The sequence below is a fragment of the Somniosus microcephalus genome, chromosome 28 (assembly GCF_052327205.1).
Source record: "Somniosus microcephalus isolate GS21.2 chromosome 28, FLI_Smic_1.0, whole genome shotgun sequence".
Lineage (NCBI taxonomy): Eukaryota > Metazoa > Chordata > Chondrichthyes > Squaliformes > Somniosidae > Somniosus > Somniosus microcephalus.
Window position 1 is genome coordinate 22,072,395 of NC_141014.1, and position 20,667 is coordinate 22,093,061.

General features: G+C 47.9%; 1 protein-coding gene across 2 annotated transcripts in view; it reads left to right on the forward strand.

Annotated features, from left to right (window-relative positions):
• LOC147099434 (suppressor of cytokine signaling 1-like) overlaps positions 1 to 20,666 on the forward strand; it is an 84,918-nt gene extending 64,252 nt beyond the window's left edge. The window contains exons 1-2 of one of the 2 annotated variants that reach the window (XM_085969583.1): positions 8,392 to 10,524; positions 16,042 to 20,666. In XM_085969583.1, the coding sequence (XP_085825709.1) occupies positions 16,102 to 16,695 (594 nt within the window). In that variant the 5' untranslated portion in view covers positions 8,392 to 10,524; positions 16,042 to 16,101 and the 3' untranslated portion in view covers positions 16,696 to 20,666. Of the gene's footprint in view, positions 1 to 8,391; positions 10,525 to 16,041 lie in introns of those variants that run through there. The other variant, XM_085969582.1, reaches the window with a different exon arrangement.
• Position 20,667: the final 1 nt, after the last annotated feature.

Sequence of the window (20,667 nt, forward strand, 5' to 3'; positions counted from 1 at the left end):
GCGGACCCCACGAGGTCGGGCAAGATGGCGTCCAAGATGGCCGCTCCCACGGCGCACACGCGGCGGTGACGGGTTTTCCGGCGGTGTTCCCTCTGCACACCTTCCCGAAGTGCCCCTTCTTACCGCACTTAAAGCAGGTGGTGCCTTTCGCCGGGCACAGGTTTCTGGTGTGCTTCGGCTGCCCACAGAAGTAGCAGTTGGGTCCCCGACGCGTCGCGGCTGTCGTAGGGCTTCTGGGGGGAGAGCGGGGCCCCGACGGTGTCGGGCTGCCGGGCGGGGAAGATGCCTTCCAAGATGGCGGCGCCCTTGGTGCACACGTGGCGGCGTGGACGGCGCGGGCTGAAGAGTAGGCGTCCGAGTTTCTCTGGGCCACATCCAGGGATCGTGCTGTGTCCGCAGCCTGTTTCAGGTCCAATCCCGTTTTTTCCAGCAGTCTCTGCCGGATGTAAGTGGAGCTGAGGCCTGTGATAAAGGCATTGCGAACAAGCTCGTCAGTGTACACTGCGGCTTTTACATCTTGGCACTTGCAGTCTTTGCCAAGCGTTTTCAGGGTGCCTAGGAACTCCTCCACCGATTCCCCAGGTCGCTGTGTGCGAGTAGCGAGCAGATGCCTAGCATACACCTCATTCGTAGGCTGCTGGTAATGCGCCTTTAAGATGTCGCAGGCGGCCGGGTACGTGTCGGCGTCTTGGATGAGGGGGTAAACCCGGTGGCTTACCCAATTCCGCAGAATTCCGAGTTTCATACTCGTAGCGTCTTTGACGGCTGCGGAATTGTCCAGGAAGAATTCCATACACATAAACCAGTGTCCGAAGCGTGCCGATGCGTCCGAAGCATGCTGGTCCAAATCCAAACGTTCGGGTTTCAAGAGTTGATCCATTGCGTTGAAAATTAAGTCAATAAAATTGATGTGCCTCAATAAATCCGAGACTCGATGTTAGCGAAACAAAACAAGGTTTTTATTGACTTAGAAGGTAACACACAGAGGAGAATGTATCTTCCATCCAGAGGTCTGCCGTACTGGATGTGCTGCAGGCTGGGCCAGCTTACATAGGAGCCAGGTATGGGCGGAGCCCTACACACAGTACAATACAATGGAAATGAAACTGAAACCAACCACAGTCACAGGCAGAGAAATACTGATGAGTGATGAATGGAATATTTCATCACAGCATGCATAATATGGATGACGTAATAAAACTCACTACGCACTTAGTTTGAGCATAAAGCAAGGCTTTAATCAACTTGTTTCAGAACATGGAGGTCTAGTTGTACTTCACTAGCTCCTTGGCTTTACAAAATGTCCCTGGCAAGCTGGGGCCAACGCCCGAGTATTTATACTCCTTGGACGGCGCCACCAGCTGGCCGTCCAATGTTATTTCATAGGTAGTTTCTTGATGATGAGATTTATGACAATGGACATAGGGTGAGAATAGCTTTGCGCTAGGCTGTGATGCACCTCACAGTCAGGAGTAGGAAATCAGAGGCTTGGTCTGGGTATAATAAGCAACAAGGTGAGATCTTAACATTTGTTTGTTGTCATCCGAACGTTGTATCAGGAGTTTGCCTGTCGCATCATCTTTCATTGATTCTTTGGGTGGGCTGTACAATTCATGGCAGCTGCCAACTAGGCCCCTCCACGAAGAATGGACACTTGGCTGAATCTCCACGAAGAATGGACAATTGGCTGAATCTCCACGAAGAATGGTCTTTTTTTCCTCAAGGCTTCTTGTTCTACTTCAATCCTATTCATTATGCAATTATGATGCACACTTTTCGTGACCTGTGTCCAATAATTTGGCCTCAGTCTTGTATGACACCTCCTACGGATGTTCTCTGCTTCCTTTTTATTTGATCAATTTCTGGAGCTGTTCCTCAGCATCAGACCATGGAGAGAGTGAGGAGAAATAGAAGTGATCAAATACTCGGTGGAGCTGCAATGCTGCAGTGCTGCCGGGCTGTGCAAGTGTCACCTGTGGAATGCAGTTTGCAAAGTTTTGTTGATAGCCTGGAATCATAGAATCATAGAAATTTACAGCACGGAAGGAGGCCAAAGAGCTCTCCAGCCTAATCCCACTTTCCAGCTCTTGGTCCGTAGCCCTGTAGGTTACAGCACTTCAAGTGCATATCCAAGCACTTTTTAAATGTGGTGAGGGTTTCTGCCTCTACCACCCTTTCAGGCAGTGAGTTCCAGACCCCCACCACCCTCTGGGTGAAGAAATTTCCCCTCAAATTCCCTCTAAACCTCCTACCAATTACTTTAAATCTATGCCCTCTGGTTGTTGACCTCTCTGCTAAGGGAAATAGGTCCTTCCTATCCACTCTATCTAGGCCCATCATAATTTTATACACCTCAATAAGGTCTCCCCTCAGCCTCCTCTGTTCCAAAGAAAACAAACCCAGCCTATCCAATCTTTCCTCGTAGCTGAAATTCTCCAGCCCAGGCAACATCCTCGTAAATCTCCTCTGTACCCTCTCGAGTGCAATCACATCCGTCCTGTAATGTGGTGACCAGAACTGCACGCAGTACTCTAGCTGAGGCCTAACTAGTGTTTTATACAGTTCAAGCATAACCTCCCTGCTCTTATATTCTATGCCTCGGCTAATAAAGGCAAGTATTCCGAATACCTTCTTAACCACCTTATCTACTTGGCCTGCTACCTTCAGGGATCTGTGGACCTGCACTCCAAGGTCCCTTTGTTCCTCTACACTTCTCGGTGTCCTACCATTTAATGTTTGGATCCGGCAGAAATGTCACCAAACCTTTATCATCTGGAACTTTTCCCTGTGGTTATCATCCCCCTCAGGAAGTCAAATAAGCTGGATAAAGTCCATGACAGAGCAAAACATACATGGCCTGTTAAAGGGCGCACGGTCGATGGGTGAATGACCTATTCTTGTTTCTGTGTTTTTTGCCTCCATTACCCTAACTGGAAAATCATTGAACTTGGATTGGAGCAAATGCAGCAAGGGGTACGTACATGCGCGAGGTGCTCAGTGCAGCCGAGGGTATAAGGAGTGAGGGCTGTGCACAATGAGGATACCTGTAGTTCCATCGATAGGTTCTGTGTCTGGTTTGATTTCTCTGTAATGGGTCCATTCCTGTTAAGTGTGGTGTGGTGTTACACTGGAATTTCCATGAAGTAGAAAGGGTGTGAAATTCTCAGTGTCCCTTTTGAATTGTGAAAAACACCCAGAATAACAGTTGGGTGAAGTACAGGCCTCTTACTGGTGAAGGCAGTGCGGGGAATAATTTGAGGGGATGAATTAAAAGTACTACACAAGGAGTATTTCAACAATAAGTGCAACTTTTCCAGTAGTTGATTGGTACCAAGATGCCAAATAATCCTAGTGGCCGATATGGGAGGTGTGTGAGAACAGAAAGTGAGAGTATGTGTGTAAAAAGAAATATGCATTTCTCTAGCACCTTTCACAACCGTAGGATGTCCCAAAGCACTTTACAGCCAATGAAGTACCTCTTGAAGTGCAGTCACTGTTGTAATGTAGGAAATGCGGCAGCCAATTTGAGCACAGAAAGCTCCCACAAACAGCAATGTGATAACCAGATAATCTGTTTTAGTGATGTTGATTTAGGGATAAATATTGGCCAGGACAGCGGGGATAACTCCACTGCTCTTCTTCAAAATAGTGCCGTGGGATCTTTTACGTCTGCGTGCAAGAGGGTGAATGGTGGGCTTTGAAGACTGCAAAGATCCACAGGCCTTCTGGTGCACTCCCATGAATTGTGCCGGGACCTGGATATGCAGGATCCTGGTCTCCGCTCTAGTTTCCTGGAGGGTCTGCTTGGAGCAGAACCTTTGCCCACCCCAAACATGGTTCCCTACATCAGAGGGGCTGCAGCAAGGGGCAGAGGACCCCCAGAGTGCGTGCTTCCTTAAACCTGCCATGGGTCACACCAGACCACTGCTACCCTGGGAGAGAACAGGCACGCTGATCTCCTGGTCAATGAGTGTGGGTCATACCTTGGGTGCCGGTCTGGATCTTGGCCTGGACCACCAAAGACCATCCGGATTACAACCGGATTGTCCCCTTCAGAAGTGGACCAATAGGGCATTTGAAAATATTCCTGTGGCTGCTGTGACTGAACGAGTGGCTGCCTCCCCCCTACCCCACCCCCCCACCCCTTACTTCTCCTGCCACTCACCTACAATGTTTTGTTTAATTCAATCTCGGGATATGGGCATCGCTGGCAAGGCCAGCATTTATTGCCCGTCCCGAGTTGCCCTTGAGAAGTTGATAGGCCTTCTCCGCTGCAGTCCGTGTGGTGAAGGTGGTCCCACCATGCTGTTGGGTAGGGAGTTCCAGGACTTTGACCCACCGACGATGAAGGAACGGCCGATATATGCCCAAGTCGGGTGGTGTGTGAATTGGAGGGGAACTTGGAGCTGGTGGTGTTCCCATGTGTCTGCTGCACTTGTCCCTCTAGGTGGTGGAGGTTGTGGGTTTGGGAAGTGCTGCCGAAGAAGCCTTGGCAAAGGCTTGGCATACTGTAGATAGTACTTTTTAAAAATGACTGGATGAGTATCTCGATGGGAACAGAACTGAGGGCCATAAGGATAAGTACAGCTGGACATGATGGTTCCTAAACTGCTGGGACCATCAAGATGTCATGCCAAAGAAAGAAAATAGTCGAGGATGTAAGGTTAGATATGTGTTCCTGAGTGTTGTTCAATATACCTTTTGGAAAGGGAGTGGAGAAAGTTGGCATGGTTCCTTCGTCATTGCTGGGTCAAATTCTTGGAACTGCCCTACTGAACAACATTGTGGGACCACCTATGCCACATGGACTGCAGCGGTTCAAGAAGGCCCACCATCACCTTCTCAAGGGATGGGCAATAAATGCTGGCTTTGCCATCATTGCCCACATCCTGAGAATGAATGAAAAGAAAATGTGTCTGTCGAACCCGCTTTAAACACTTTATCCACTAGTCCTTGGAAAAACTTCCGTGCCAATCTCAAAGTCTTGTTCGTTATTTCCCCCCCCTTTGTTTCTGTGATCACATTCCAACCCGTACCGTGTAGTACAGTTTGCAGCTACATTGTGTGTCATGTACACAAAGCCGCTATTCACCGTCCTCTATAGCCTTGAAACTACTGCTGCTAATATTTGCCGAGGACTGCTTGATGTGCTTGTTTGGCCATTGTCTTGACAGAGCTGCTGACCTGCTTATTCTGACCGAGTTAGCATCTCCAGTCAGATAAGAAAGTCCTGAGAACATTTTCAGGCTGTTGTTGGGAAATTGCTGCTTCAGGCAGAGGTTGATCCACGTCGACGTGACCACGTTGAGCGCTTCCTGCTGATGTCGCTGGTAATTTCTAGTCTCACCTGGCCTCGGGTTAGCTGCCGCTTCAGGAAAGCCAGCAGGGTCTCTGCAAATCTAGGAGGCAGCAGTGTTTGGGTAGCGGTGCTGTTTTAGCGGGCTGCATGCTGCAGCACTGATGTGTTGTGTTAGTCCGTGAACTCGTTTAACTAAAGTGGTGACAATTTCATTTGAGTCTTTAGGCATTGTATAATATATGCTTCTATGAGGGAGCAGCGTTCGAAGAGAGCATGGGTCACACGAGGTCCAACACGGTAGTCCCGAGCCTCCAGTCCACGTTCCCTCCGAGTGTCGCTCCCCACTGGGAGTGCGGATTAAGTGAATTTACTCTGAAATCCTTTTGCGCGAGGCTAGCACAAAGCCACGTACAGTATTTGTTTTTATGTTGCTAGAGTACATGGTGACTGTTCACTCGGCAGTTATTGTGTGACTGCCTGTCCTTTCCAGTATTGGTGGTGTGAGGTCTGCAAACTGTGCAAATGGTAGCTACAGTAAGGAAGGTAATATTAGAAAATCTAGGGCAGACTGATGGAGACTTTGCGAGGGTGGGGGCATCTTGTGGTATAGTGGGCTAGAATGAATCATCATTCGGTATTAATTGGTAGAAATATGGCATTCTTATTGAGATACAGAGTAGCAAGTATGGCGATTGGAAACGTTACACTGATGCAGTAGGGGGCACTCTTGTATGTTTGCAATTAAGGCATATTACATTGAATTACGTAGAATATACAGCACAGAACCAGGCCATTCGGCCCAACCAGTTTATGCTCCACCCGAGCCTCCTCCCATCCTTCCTCATTTAACTTTATTAGCATAACTCTCTATTCCCTTCTCCCTCATGTGTTTATCCAGCCTCCCCTTAAATACATCTATACTATTCGCTTCAACCACTCCCTGTGGTAGCGAGTTCCACATTCTCACCACTCTCTGGGTAAAGAGGTTTCTTCTGAATTCCCTGTTGGATTTCTTGCTGACTATCTTATATTGATGGCCTCTAGTTTTACTCTTCCCCACAAGTGGAAACACTCTCTCTGTGTCTACTCTATCAAAACCTTTCATAATTTTAAAGACCTCTATTAGGTCACCCCTCGGCCTTCTCTTTTCAAGAGCAAAGAGACCCAGCCTGTTCATCCTTTCCTGATAGGTATACCCTCGCATTTGTGGTATCATCCTTTAAATCTTTTTTGCACCCTCCCCAGTGCCTCTATATTCTTTTTATAACATGGCGACCAGAACTGTACTCAGTACTCCAAGTGTGGTCTAACCAAGGTTCGATACAGGTTTAGCATAACTTTCAATTCTATCCCTCTAGAAATAAACCCTAGTGCTTGGTTTGTGGCAGAGTAGAGGGAGCTAACCTATACTGTACCTGACCTGGAAGTGCTTGATGGGGCAATGTAGAGGGAGCTTTACTCTGCATCGAACCCGTACTATACCTGTACGATAGCAAAATACCGCGGATGCTGGAAATCCGAAATAACAATAGTCCTGACGAAGGGTTTCGACCTGAAACGTTGACTCTATTTCTCTCTCCACGGATGTTGCCTGGCCTGCTGAGTTTTTCCAGCATTTTCTGTTGTTATTCCGTCCTATACTTGACTGGGACTGCTTGATGTAGTAACTGGCGAAAATTAAAAAGGGAAAATGTTCTATTTCAAAACATCCATCGCCTCCATGATCACAAAAAATTCATCCTCTGCTTACAAAAAGCAAACTGCTGGAGCAGCAGTAACGTGCCCGCCTACTAACGCATGGTATAACATGCCACGTTTGTGACTTACTGCCTTTTCTTCCTTTGTACAATCAGTACAGCTGTGGTCTGTCTGCTGTTCTCGGAGCTGTGAGCGTGTGACTCAGATGCCATTCAGTAAAATGCTTCCTACAGCCAAGCAAGCTGGCGCGGTGCAAGGCTGCAGTGAGACTCGCTCAATGCCACTGTGGGCTGCCCGTGCTCGAGAGAGAGAGAGCAGCGTGCACACTTGGACAGTGCCCGCACTGCAAATAACGAGCTTGTGCAGTGCTGGTGCCGGGAGTGGAGTGTGTGTGAGTGTGTGTTTGCATGTGCATCACTCACACTTGCAGCCTGGTTAGACCCCAAGACAGTGAGTAATGCCTGTTATTCAAATAGCAACGTTGATAAAACAGAAAATTGGACGCCGCCGCAAGTGTTTAAATTTAAACGCCAACTTGACGCGTGTTGCTGGTCTCAGCCTGTGTGAAAGGTCATGTGTGTGTGAGGTGCAGGGCTGCCCGTGACTCTGGCAGGCACCAGAAGATCTATACAGCAGGCAAGAGACAGATGTGTGCCAGCTGATGGACAACGGGAAATAAAGGAATCTGAATGTAAGTAGATGAGAAAACCTTAGGCCCGTCCAGCTCATTCTGTTATCCAGATCTGCTTTCAGGATCAAGTCTGACCATTTCTCGTCTCACAGGCCTCTACCCCTGGTTGAATCAGGACTTGATCTATTTCCCTTTTCACGCTTCCACCTGAGTCCGTATTTACTGCCACGATCTGCTCTGTAAGTCGATGACTCTACAAGTCAAGAAGCTTTAGCTTACCATCCCGGCCTCTGCTTTTTCTATCCTAGTTTTGCGTCGAATACCTCTCTACATCCGTGTTATCCACTCCCCCTCAGTGGGACGAGTCTATCCAATTCTTTTCTTGTGAACCTGAGCGCGTTCAAGTGTTTCAGTTGAGTATACAGAACGCACGCTGCATGGCCCAGTACCCTTTCAGCCAGTTTATTTGCCTGGACTTCATAGTTACATGAAGACGTGTAACTTCACAACAGGATGTATCTTAATGCACAGTATGATCCAGCACTGCAAGCGCACTGTCCCTTTAAGAGGTGCAGTGGACTTGTTTCCTGCAGCTCACCGAATGTGATGTCAACTCTAGTGTTGCTGGATTGGAATCTCTTACCGAGGAAAAAGAAAACTCGGCAAAGTATCCTTTTAGTTTTTCTGTCCATGATTGACATTTTTTTTTTAAAGTGTTAAATACGACTGCATTTATGTAGCACCTTATTATGTCGAAACATCACAGAGTGCGTCACTCGATGATTTAGTTTTGTTTTTGAAGAGTTGTTCTCAGTCTTGAAAATTTCACTCGACCCCCAGCGGCCACAGCCTTTTGGGGGGCGCCTGCTCCAGATTTCCACCACTCTTTGACTGAAAGCTGACACGCCATAATTTCACCCTCCCACCACTACCAGCGCTGTTGTCCCTCAGTATCCTGACCCCCTCCAACTCCTCAGCTTTTACTGCAGAGAAACTCCTATACTCCAATCAACGACTTTTCTGCTTTTAACTAGAAAATCAAAAGGGGTGATTTTAACTTTTGACGGTGGTGGAAACTGCCAGTAGCAGCTCAGCTGATCATTTCCAGCCTGCCCGATTTCCCTTTCCCATTGACTTTAGTGCCATCGCCTAAAACCAGCCCGAAAGCATTATACAAAAATAAGGGCCGAATTTATTATTTTGAAACGGGTACTGAGTTACGTCTGCCCACCCTGGTCCAAGTATCCCTGCCCTCTAACCTCAGTTCAGTTGAAAGAGTAAACTTGCTCTTGACTCCCTGTGTGCCCCACCACATGAGATCGAATAGTCAATTTTAAATTGACATTTTTATCCGATGTATCTTATGTTCGCTGGCCCGACTAATCTATCCTACTTTGAGGTAATATTCTAAACTTTATATAAAGAAAGAATTTGCATTTATATCGCACCTTTCATGACCTCAGGACGTCCCGTAGCGCTTTACAGCCAATGAAGTACTTTTGAAATGCAGTCACTGTTGTAATGTAGAAAATGCAGCAGCCAATTTGCGCACAGCAAGCTCCCACAAACAGCAATGAAATAAATGACCAGATAATCTGTTTTAGTGATGGTGGTTGAGGGATAAATATTAGCCGGGACACTGGGGAGGACTCCCCCCTGCTCTTCTTTGAATAGTGCCACAGGATTTTTTTTTACCTAAGACGACAGATGGGGCCTCGGTTTAACGTCTCATCCGAAAGACGGATAAACCACAACTTTCTCTCTGGGAGTGATGCTAAGGCCTAGAACTGGGCCCTTCTATGCTGCTTCAATAATGCGCATTTACCGTAACTTCACAAGAGCACTCGCTCCGGCACCACTGCGACCTCTTCTATTTTAAATCGGTTGGAGAATCTCAAACAAGCTCTTGTTGGGCATGAGTGCCCAGCACAAAATTGTCCTGACTTATCCAACTTGACCCCATGTTTACAGTCTCGCTCAGAGAGGTCATAAAGAAAATGGCTGGTGTGAGAACTGTACACCTCACACTAACACAGTAGGATGTGGTTTCTAGAGGTTGGCTTTCAGAGCGCTTTAAAAAGAAAAAGAAAGACTTGCATTTCTATAGCGCCTTTCACGACCCCAGGACGTCCCAAAGCGCTTTACAGCCAATGAAGTACTTTTGAAGTGTAGTCACTGCTGTGATGTAGGCAACATTTGTGCACAGCAAGATCCCACAAACAGCCATGCGATAAATGACCAGATAATCTGTATTTAGTGATGTTAGCTGAGGGGTAAGTGTTGGCCCCGGGACACTGGGGAGAACTCCCCCCTGCTCTTCTTCGAAAACAGTGCCGCGGGATCTTTTGCGTCCACCTGAGAGGGCAGACGGGGGCCTCGGTTTTAACGTCTCATCCGAAAGACGGCACCACCGACAGTGCAGCGCTGCCTCTAACTCAGAGCCGAGAGTGCTATCACTGAGGCACGGCTGTCAACTTTAAGGAGCAGAATGGGACACAAGTCAAAATGGGTGGATGCTTTTGGACTAAGGAAGAGATGAAGCTCCCGTAACACGAACAGTGTGAAACGAGAAAGACGGTGCCGGCTCGGCTGAGGGCTGTATTTTGGAAGCTTTGGTGGCTTTTCTGAGAGAGGCCCGAGGTGCAAATGTGCTGTCCTCTGATTTGCATAATTGTGGCTTTGACAGAACGTGGTATCTGCGAAGTGTCCTTGTCAGGGTGGGGCTGTACTTGCAGGACGGAGTGGGATGTCGTGTTAGTGCAGCGACAAAATATGATAAGATTAAAGACGCATTTCAATCCCCTCGAGGAGAGATATATCTCAATTGCACAGTGGAAACTTGCAGAGTTTAAAAATATGTATTTAACAATGATGAGCGTCAAGCTGCTCGGGGCTGGTGAGTCTTTAAACCTCCTCTTTGTGTGGCTGTTTGTGCTTTTATTTAGTCCGCTGGCTGACAAGTAGCTCTGTTACTTACAGCATTGGTTATTACTTCCCAATATTCTCCCCTCTTCTCATGCTGGGGTCTGTTTCCACCCTCTGGGAGCTCGCATAACTAGCCATTCTCCATGTGTGAGTCCAGGCACTGAATGTCGGCAGGCTCTTTGACCAAGGGAGATTTCACAGTTGAGTCTCAGCCCACCCAACCTGTGTCTCTACCTGGCCATTCACCTGCCCCTCTGCATTTCTACCTATCCGACTGTCCATATCTCTCTCCTCCATTTTTCTGTCTGTGTCTCCGTCTGTCTGTTTGCCGGTCTGTGTCATTGTCTGCCCGTCTGTGTCTCTGTCTTTGTCGCTGTCTGTCCTACCATATTTCTGTCTGTGTCTCTGTCTTTGTCGCTGTCTGTCCTACCATATTTCTGTCTGTGTCTGCCTATGTCTCTGTCTGCCTGAGTCTCTGTCTGTCTCGGCCAGTGCCTGTCTCTGCCTGTGTCTGTCTCTCTGCCTGTGTCTGTCTCTCTGCCTGTGTCTGTCTCTCTGCCTGTGACTCTCTCTGCCTATGCCTCTGTCTACCGGTGTCTGTGTCTCTGTCTGTCTGTGTGTCTGTCTCTGCCTGTGTCTGTCTCTCTGCCTGTGTCTGTCTCTCTGCCTGTGTCTGTCTCTCTGCCTGTGCCTGTCTCTCTGCCTGTGTCTCTGTCTACCTGTGTCTGTAACTCTGTCTGCCTGTGTCTCTGTCTCTGTCTGCCTGTGTCTGTCTCTGCCTATGTCTCTGTCTACCTGTGTCTGTAACTCTGTCTGCCTGTGTCTCTGTCTCTGCCTGTATCTGTGTCTCTGTCTGCCTGTATCTGTGTCTCTGTCTGCCTGTGTCTCTGTCTCCGTCTGCCTATATCTGTGTCTCTGTCTGCCCGTGTCTCTGTCTGCCCGTGTCTCTGTCTGCCCGTGTCTCTGCCTGCCCGTGTCTCTGCCTGCCCGTGTCTCTGCCTGCCCGTGTCTCTGTCTCTGTCTGCCTGTGTCTCCATCGGCCTGTATCTGTGACTCTGTCTGCCCGTGTCTCTGTCTGCCTGTGTCTCTGTCTGCCTGTGTCTCCATCTGCTTATATCTGTGACTCTGTCTGCCCGTGTCTCTGTCTGTCTGTGCCTCTGTCTCTGTCTGCCTGTGTCTCCATCTGCCTATATCTGTGTCTCTGTCTGCCCGTGTCTCTGTCTGCCCGTGTCTCTGTCTGTCTTTCTGTCTGTTTGCTGACCCATTACGCTGTCTCTCCTTGTCTTTCTCTGCCTTTCTTTAAATTAGAAGGCAACTCAGTCAGTCTCAACCCTCGAGGAAAGTACAGTATTCTGCACCGCACGTTAAGACATCTCAGATTTTCTACCGTATATACCGTTTGAATATTAGACAAGTGTCAAAGGAAATGCAGATAGTCGCAGTGTACAGGCCCAGTAGCAGCTATACAGAAACCCAGTCGCATGAGCAATGGGTAAGAAACGCCCACCAAATTCGCTGAATGTGTCAATTAATTAGGATATGGAAACCATCAATGATGTGTGGTGACTGTTACGTGATAGCATTTGCCTTTTCTTCTGCTCACTCTGCCTGCAGCATGCTCCTCCTGCTGCCCACTTATGTTGCGGATCTTCTGCAACAAGCTGCTCTGTGACACTGCGGGCTGGACAAGCAAGTGAGGTTGTTCAAAGGTTGCTGTCTTGGTTCGTGGTTCTGCACCAGGGTGGGTGAACGCACAGCCCGTGCCCAGGGATCCCGGTGCACGTAAGGGGCCCCCCAGGAAAACACAGTTGGGTTTCAATGGATCAGGAGGGTGGGCATTGTGCGGAGGGGCCCTGGTTGTGCTTTGGTGCTAGGGCGCAAAGAATTCTTAACCCGGCTCTGGTTCTGCAACTTCTCCAATGTGTGGTGGGGGAGAGGAATTGGTGTCCTAGCTCGGGAAGCAGGGCACGGAACCATCCTTCCTTTGGAGGTGCAAGAATACTGCAGGAAGCACTGGCATAGTATTAAAGGAGACCAATCTGCGGCTGGAGGGGACTGGAGGGGGAGCAGAGTGTTATCAGTGTAAAGTTACAGCTCTCTCATAGCTTCACTATAATCAGCAACAACTTGCATTTATAAAGCGCCTGAATTCCAAGGCACTTCACAGGAGAGTTAGCAGATAAAATATGACACCGAGCCACATAATGTGTTACTAGGACAGCTTTGGTCAAAGAGGTAGGCTTTAAGGAGCATCTTAAAGGAGGAGAGAGAAGTAGAGAGGTTTAGGGAGGGAATTCGAGAGCTTGGGGCCCAGGCAGCTGAAAGTACGGCCGCCAATGGTGGGGCGAAGGAAGTTGGGGAAGCACGAGGCCAGAATTGGAGGGGTGCAGAGATCTTAGAAGGTTGTCGGGCTGGAGGAGGTTACAGAGATAGGGAGGGGTGAGGCCATGGAGGGATTTGAACACAAGGATGATTAAATTTGAGGCGTTGCCGGATTGGGAGCCAGTGTAGGTCATCGAGCACAGTGGTAATGGATGAACGGGACCTGGTACGAGTTAGCACACGGGCAGCAATGTTTTGGAGGAGCTCAGGTTTACGGAGGTTGGGAGACTGGCCAGGAGAGCATTAGAATAGTTGAGTCTGGAGGTAACAAAAGCATGGATGAGGGTTTGAGCTGCAGATGAGCTGAGGCAGGGGTGGGGACGGGCGATATTACAGAGGTGGAAATAGGCGATCTTGGTGATGGAGAGGATATGGGGGTCAGTCAGTCTGGTTCAGCCTCAGACAGTGGTCAGGGAGGGGGTATCAAAGGTTTTAGATCTTTTGGTAACTGGGCCAGCGGATGGCAGATATAGTTTAACATTGATAAGTGTTAAAAAAGTTCAAATGGAGCAGTGATACAGTGTGCTGATTGAGAAGGGATTGTCATGGGTAATACCTATGAACCTACCAGCACAGTGCTTAGCTGCAGGGCTTACCAGCTATTGGTTTCCAAAGGGATTGATGATCAATCTAAAGAGATTGCACCCTTGCTGTATAAGGTGTTGATCAGGTTGACCAGTGTGCAGTTCTGGTCACATAGTCATATGAGAAAGATCTTTTAACAAAGATATCTTCAGAAAGTAGGTTGTTCAGTTATGATGGCAGAAGCCTGTTTTCCGTAGAAAAGTGAGAAACCTTTTGATAAGGTTCCACATGGCAGACTGGTCACAAAGTTAAAAGCCCATGGGATCCAGGGCAAAGTGTCAAGTTGGATTCAAAACTGGCTCAGAGACAGGAAGCAGAGGGTAATGGTTGATGGGTGTTTTTGTGACTGGAAGGCTGTTTCCAGTGGGGTTCCGCAGGGCTCAGTACTAGGTCCCTTGTTTTTTGTGGTATCTATCAATGATCTTGACTTGAATATAGGAGGTATGATTAAGAAGTTTGCAGATAATACTAAAATTGGCTGTGTGGTTGATACTGAAGAAGGAAGCTGTAGACTGCAGGAAGATATCAATAAATTGGTCAGGTGGGCAGAACAGTGGCAAATGGAATTCAATCCGGAGAAGTGTGAGGTAATGCATTTGGGGGAGGGCTAACAAGGAAAGGGAATACACATTAAATGGTAGGACACTGAGTAGTGTAGAGGAACAAAGGGACTTTGGAGTGCATGTCCACAGATCCCTGAAGGTAGCAGGCCAAGCAGATAAGGTGGTTAAGAAGGCATACGGAATGCTTGCCTTTATTAGCTGTGGCAAAGAATACAAGAGCAGGGGGTTATGCTTCAACTGTATAAAACACTAGTTAGGTCTCAGCTAGAGGACTGCGTGCAGTTCTGGTCACCACATTACAGGAAAGATGTGATTGCACTAGAGAGGCTACAGAGGAGATTTACAAGGATGTTGCTGGGAGTAGAGAATCTTAGCTATGAGGAAAGACTGGATAGGCTGGGTCTGTTTTCTTTGGAACAGAGGAGGCTGAGGGGGAGACCTTATTGAGGTGTATGAAATTATGAGGGGCATAGATAAAGTGGATAGAAAGGACCCACTTCCCTTAGCAGAGGGGTCAAAAACCAGGGGGCACAGATTTCAAGTAATTGGTGGAAGGTTTAGAGGGGATTTGAGGGGAAATGTCTTCACCCAGAGGGTTGTGGGGGTCTGGAACTCACTGCCTGAAAGGGTGGTAGAGGCAGGAACCCTAACCACATTTAAAAAGTACTTGGATGTGCACTTGGGATGCTCCAACCTGCAGGGCTACGGACCAAGAGCTGGGAAGTGGGATTAGGCTGGCGAGCTCTTTGTTGGCCGGCGCGGACACGATGGGCCGAAATGGCCTCCTTCCGTGCTGTAACTTTCTATGATTCTATCTTGTGGTGACCTTGTCAAGAGAATTACCAAGGATGAGCTGGGAAATATTTCACTGTGGTGAAGTGTTGAAATACCAAGGGATACAAGTTTAAAAATGAGGAAGTTCAGAGTAAGAAGAACATTTTTTTGACAGAGGTACCAGAGATGTGAAATGTGGAATAGGTGGCCTGAGAAGGTCATTGGAGTGAAGGCTATAACTGAGCTAAAGGGGCGGTTAGAAGGGGAGAAGGTGGGTTTGAGATCTAACAAAAAAGGAGTGGGCTTGTTGAGTCTAATTCCTGTTCTTATAAACTTAGGAAAAAAAGGGGAGAGACGTGTGATGTAAGAAAACTACTGGGCACTTGGTCTGAGTATTAAACAAGGCTTTAATCAACTATTTCACAACATGGAGATCTAGTTGTGTCCTTCACTAGTTCCTGTTAAAGAATGTCCTGAGCAAGCTGAGCCCATGCCCGAGTATTTATACTCTCCCTGGACAGCGCCACCAGCAGGCCGCCCAGTATTATTTCATAAGACATTTCCTCATGAATGACAAGATTCATGTCAACGTGTTCATGAAAAAGTATTTGGCAAACCTTTGGGGAGGAGGAGACGTGAGTAGGACCGAACGTCAGTTTCATCAGGTTGACGGTGTGCAATGTGGTGGTTTATGTCACAACATGGTTCTAAGTAAAGGCTCGCCAAGAAGAAAGACATGCATTTATATATCGCTTTTCACGACCGAGTGGACATCCCAAAGTGCTTCACAGCCAATAAGTACTTTTGAAGTGTAGTCACTCTTGTACTGTGGGAAGCGCGGCAGCTAATTTGTGCACAGCAAGATCCCACAAACAGCAATGTGATAATGACTAGATCGTCTGTTTTTTTTTAACATGTTAGTTGAGGGCAAATATTGTCAACATCATCGGGGACAACGCCCCTGCTCTGCTTGGAATCTTTTACCTCCACCCGAGCGGGCAGACGGGGCCTCGGTCTGAAAGATGGTCGCTCCTTCAGTACTGGCACTGGGAGGTGTTGGCCTAGATTTTGAAACACTTCATTGTCAAGCTGGGGTCTGCTTAAGTGACAGTTAAGTTGCAACACAACCTCCAATGTTGTCCCGTTTTATCTTATGTGTCCTGTTTCTCTCTCTCTCTCCATAGGACGTTTATCCACGAGGAGGTTAAAGATGGAGCCTCTTTGGAACTGGTGGACTCTCTGAGATGGTCGGTGGGAGCACACAACTGGATGCACTGGCGAATGTGCGACGACCCGAGCCGCCTCGATTCCAGCACTTTCCGCCCGAGCCGCCGACCCACTTTCGCACGTTCCGGAACAAGGAGCGGGAGATTGTCGACCGGACCCTGTGCTCCCTGAACGAGAGCGGATTTTACTGGGGACCCATCCCCGTGGATCGGGCTCACGCCCTGCTGACAGCGGAGCCCGTGGGCACCTTCCTCGTTCGGGACAGCACTCAGGCCGACCACTTGTTCAGCCTGAGCGTCCGGGCTGAAAAGGGACCGGTCAGCATGCGGATCATCTTTAAGAAAGAACACTTCTGGTTCAATAACACCCACTTTGACTGCATCGTGAAGCTGCTGCAGTACTGCGTGGACAGCACGCAGATGAAGCCCTTCCTATTCGAAGGCGGGGACTCTGTCGTTTTTTGCAAACCCTTGCGGAAAAACCCCGTACCAAAACTGCAGCAGTTATGCAGAAAGGAAATAATCAGCCACTTCGGAATAGATGGCATGAGGAAGCTTCCCTTGGTGCCCGCTCTCCGAATGTACATTGAGCAATTTCCATTCAAAATGTAACTCCCAAGCACAGGGATCGCTGAGTCTTTTTTTGTGTGGAGTACCTAGTCTGGGATTGACCGCGTGGAGCACGGGGGGAACCTAGGACATCGCCGACTCCCTCACTCTGTTCCCTCAGCCGGCCGCTCTGGCGACGTAACCTGCCCGTGGGTCGGGCCATTGAAGGCGCCAGTGAGCAGCGTTGTTTACAGTCAACGTGCAGTCAGGAAGGGACCCTTGTCGCAATGGGACGCCTGGTGTACAGAGCCAGCAAGCTCCGCCACAACAGACACTCACTGGGTGAGCAAGGAGGCTGGAGCAGAAGAATGTTGTTGGTGAAGAATTTCAAAGATACGCAGAAATAATCGTCATTCTTTCAAGGAAGACTGCGTTTTGTGGTTTCACTTGAAGCCAGCACTGAGACATACTTAGTTATGCAAAAGCATTACTGTATCAGAATGAGTTATTTTAGCAAATATTTTAATTTTATATATATTTTAATACATAATTAAAAATAATGTAAAATTTGAACTGATTGGCTGGGAAGTGGCCAGTGATGTTCAAAGCCTTGGTACAGAAGTATTTAGTAGATGAAACGTTAGTTAGAACCAAGATGACCTGCTGAGTTTGTGGATCTTCTTCGCTCTTGCATTCGGAGTGTTGCAATTGACCTTCAGTGGGAGGGGGGAGGGGGGAGGGAAATCGGCCACTCTTTGCTGGCTTGCGAGATGTCGGGTGTGAATTAGATCAGCTGCTGGTGTGCCGCCCTGTGGGTGAACAGCCCACCCGCGCCCGTTGACCAATCTCTTGCACGTGGACGAGGAAGTGCAGCCCACCTGCCACCTGGGGGAAAAGTACCCCCAGCAGGAATCTGTGTCTTTGGAAAAAAGGAAGAGAGTGGATCTGGTACAAAAACAAAAGGAATTGTTCAATTGGTGACGACTCCATTATTCAGAAAGGATCAGGGGTCAGAATAAATGTAATCATAAGCAGTGGAATGATCAGGAGAAATCTCAATGATTGAGTCAATTGGAGAGGGCTGCAGCTAGGCTGACCTTTAAAGCTGTCAGCACCTACTTGGCGGGGGGGGGGGGTGCAAAACAGATCTACAGTTGAAATATCTAGGGGTAAAATTAATCTTCGCTAGTAGCCTAAAACGGCAACATAGTCAATCAGAGCCCGTTTTACACTGAGCCAGATGGAAAAGAAAGTCAGGCACGGTGTAAAACGGGCCTTGATTCGCTGTGAAGCTTATTTTCTGCTAGTGAGTCTCCCTCTGTACTGGTAATGTAGAGTCAGCACTGGTCTAACCATTATTATTTTTAAAATATTTGTTAATAAAGAAAGTAAATAGTTTTATAAAAACAATTCTTAAAATTATTTCTTGTGTGAGTGTCAGGGTTATTATGGGAATAATAATTCCAACCAGAGGAATATCGAATGACAGCAAGTTACCACCTGACAGCCTAGATCATGTGATGCTCCAGGGTGCCTGTCACGTGACACTCACATGATCCGTGGAATACTGCACTGTTGTCCGAGTTGCCATCTTACCCCAGTTCCAAAACCAGATAGAGGGAAGGGCCAGGGTTTGAGGTCCAATGTCAACTTTGCTGTGGGTAAGAATTCACTGAAAACCTTAACACCTCCATGTTCCAAAAACACAGGACCAAATTGAACAAGTCGGACTTCTATTTTAAAAATCAAGACACTGGGGACAGGCTGCTGAGAAACAAGGCCGTCGGCCTTGTGACTGGGCAGGTGGCAACCCTAAGATAGAATGACTGGCACCCGTAGGTTATGGGGTAGCCTGTGAGAGTTCACCACAGTGCTGCCTTTGATACTGTAGAGGTATATATCCCAGGTCCCACGGTATTGCCATTTTTGTGACTTGGTAAAAAAAGTTTATTGTGCGTCTGAAAAGGGCAGTGTCTGGCTTACATGGTGATTCCACCCCACCCCTCCTTTTTTTTGATACTTCTGTAAGGATTGAATATCTTCCAACAACAACATTGGACAACTTCAGAATGGATCAGATACAACACAAAGTTCCCCCTGTGTTGCCCTGATACTATCCAATAACTCTGGACACAGAAGGGTGCCATCCACTGTTTCATTGAGACCTTTCCGTTATCCATACTCTGCACCTATGCAGTCTTTCTGAATGAGATCAGTGAATCAATGGCTATCGTACGTAACTAGAGACAACTTTGCGCTGACGTCTCGACCAGCTACTGAGTGTCAGACTCCATATCACTTGGGGCCCATAATGGCTATCAGCGAGCCAGGGGGAAAATGTATTCACCCCCTCAGTGTCCACAGGGCGAGACTTCACCCGCTAGTTCTCGGTCTTTTCACCCTACTCCCCCCCGCCACCTCGAATGATGCATTGCTATTGTCCTCCGTCTGAAGGCTTTGCTAAGGGGTTGTGAAACTTGATGGTGGGTAAAGGCTCCCCCGTGCATTACTGAACATGCAGGCCCGAAGCCTTGGGTTTGATCTGCGTTAAATTAGGTAAGGTGAGAAGAGGAGTTGAAATGCTAGAACTGGCCTGGGTAACCCGCGGCTAGGGGAGGAGGGGAAATCCGTCACAGTTCCCGGTCCTGCCTGCTGTCCGATGACCCCGTGCGAGGAAGTGTACACGTGTGAGAAACAGGTAGGAGGCACAGAACAGGCCTCGGCCCTGATTGCCCTGGTTGAACAGCTTGCCAGCACTCCTTGTCTAGGCTCTTAGCAGGAAGGAGAGTGGAGGACGAAAAATGCGGGGGGAGGGCAGGGGGCTAGCAGTGGAGAAAAATTGTTGAAACTCAATGAACTACACAACCGGGAGTGAATGACCCTGAAATAGCAAGAATCCTAGAATCTTGCAGCACAGGCGGGGAGGCCACTCGGACCATCGTGTCTGCCAGCTCTCGGCAAAAGCTACCCACTTAGCCCCATTCTCCTGCCCTTTCTCTGTACCTGTTAATTTTGTTCATTTTTCAAATATTTATCCACTTGCCCTTTAAAAGCTGTTTGGGATTCTGCTCCCACAGTGTTTCTGGCTGGGCATTCCATGTACTAACAAGCTCTTCCTTTGTTCTTTCAATGTAGTTGTCAGCCGTGGCTCGGTGGGCAGCACTCTCGCCTCTGAGTCAGAAGGTTGTGGTTTCATAATCCCACTCCAGAGGCTTGAGCACAAAAACCTAGGCTGACACTCCAGGGCAGTGCTGAGGGAGTGCTGCACTGTCGGAGGTGCAGTCTTTTGGATGAGACGTTAAACCGAGGCCCCATCTGCTCTCTCAGGTGGCCGTAAAAGATCCCATGGCCACTATTTTGAAGAAGGGCAGGAGAGGAGTTATCCCCGGTGTCCTGGGCCAATATTTATCCTAAATCAATATAACAAAAAACAGATGATCTGGTCAGTATGACATTGCTGTTTGCGGGAGCTTGCTGTGCGCAAATTGGCTGCCGCGTTTCCCACATTACAACAGTGACCACTCCAAAAGTACTTCATTGGCTGTAAAGCGCTTTGAGACGTCCGGTGTTCGTGAAAGGCGCTATATAAATGCAAGTCTATCTATTTGTCTGTCTGTCTTTCATTCTTTTTTCTTTCTTGATCTTGAACTGATGCCCTCTAGTTACCGAAGTAGCTGTTCCCGAATTTCCTGACCAAAACCGCGGATCATTTTGAACTGTTCCAGAGATTGCGATTATGTGCGTGTGTTTCAAATCATTTCCCATTCCCTCTGAAGCCACTTCGGGAAGTTTCCTAGTCTAGCTGTAAAGTTACGTGGAAAATTCCGGAAAAGACACTAAGAATCTCATGTAAACCAAGCACTGCTTTTAAAATTAAAAAAAAAAATCATTTGGTTTGTTGGCCACGTATTTTAAAGTTTACAAAAATCCATTTTCCATTTGCACCAAGTGCAATTTAGCTGCTCAACATTGCTGTATTGTTCTGCACATGTACAGAATATTTATTGTGAGCAAAATAAAAGTATTTGTATAAAC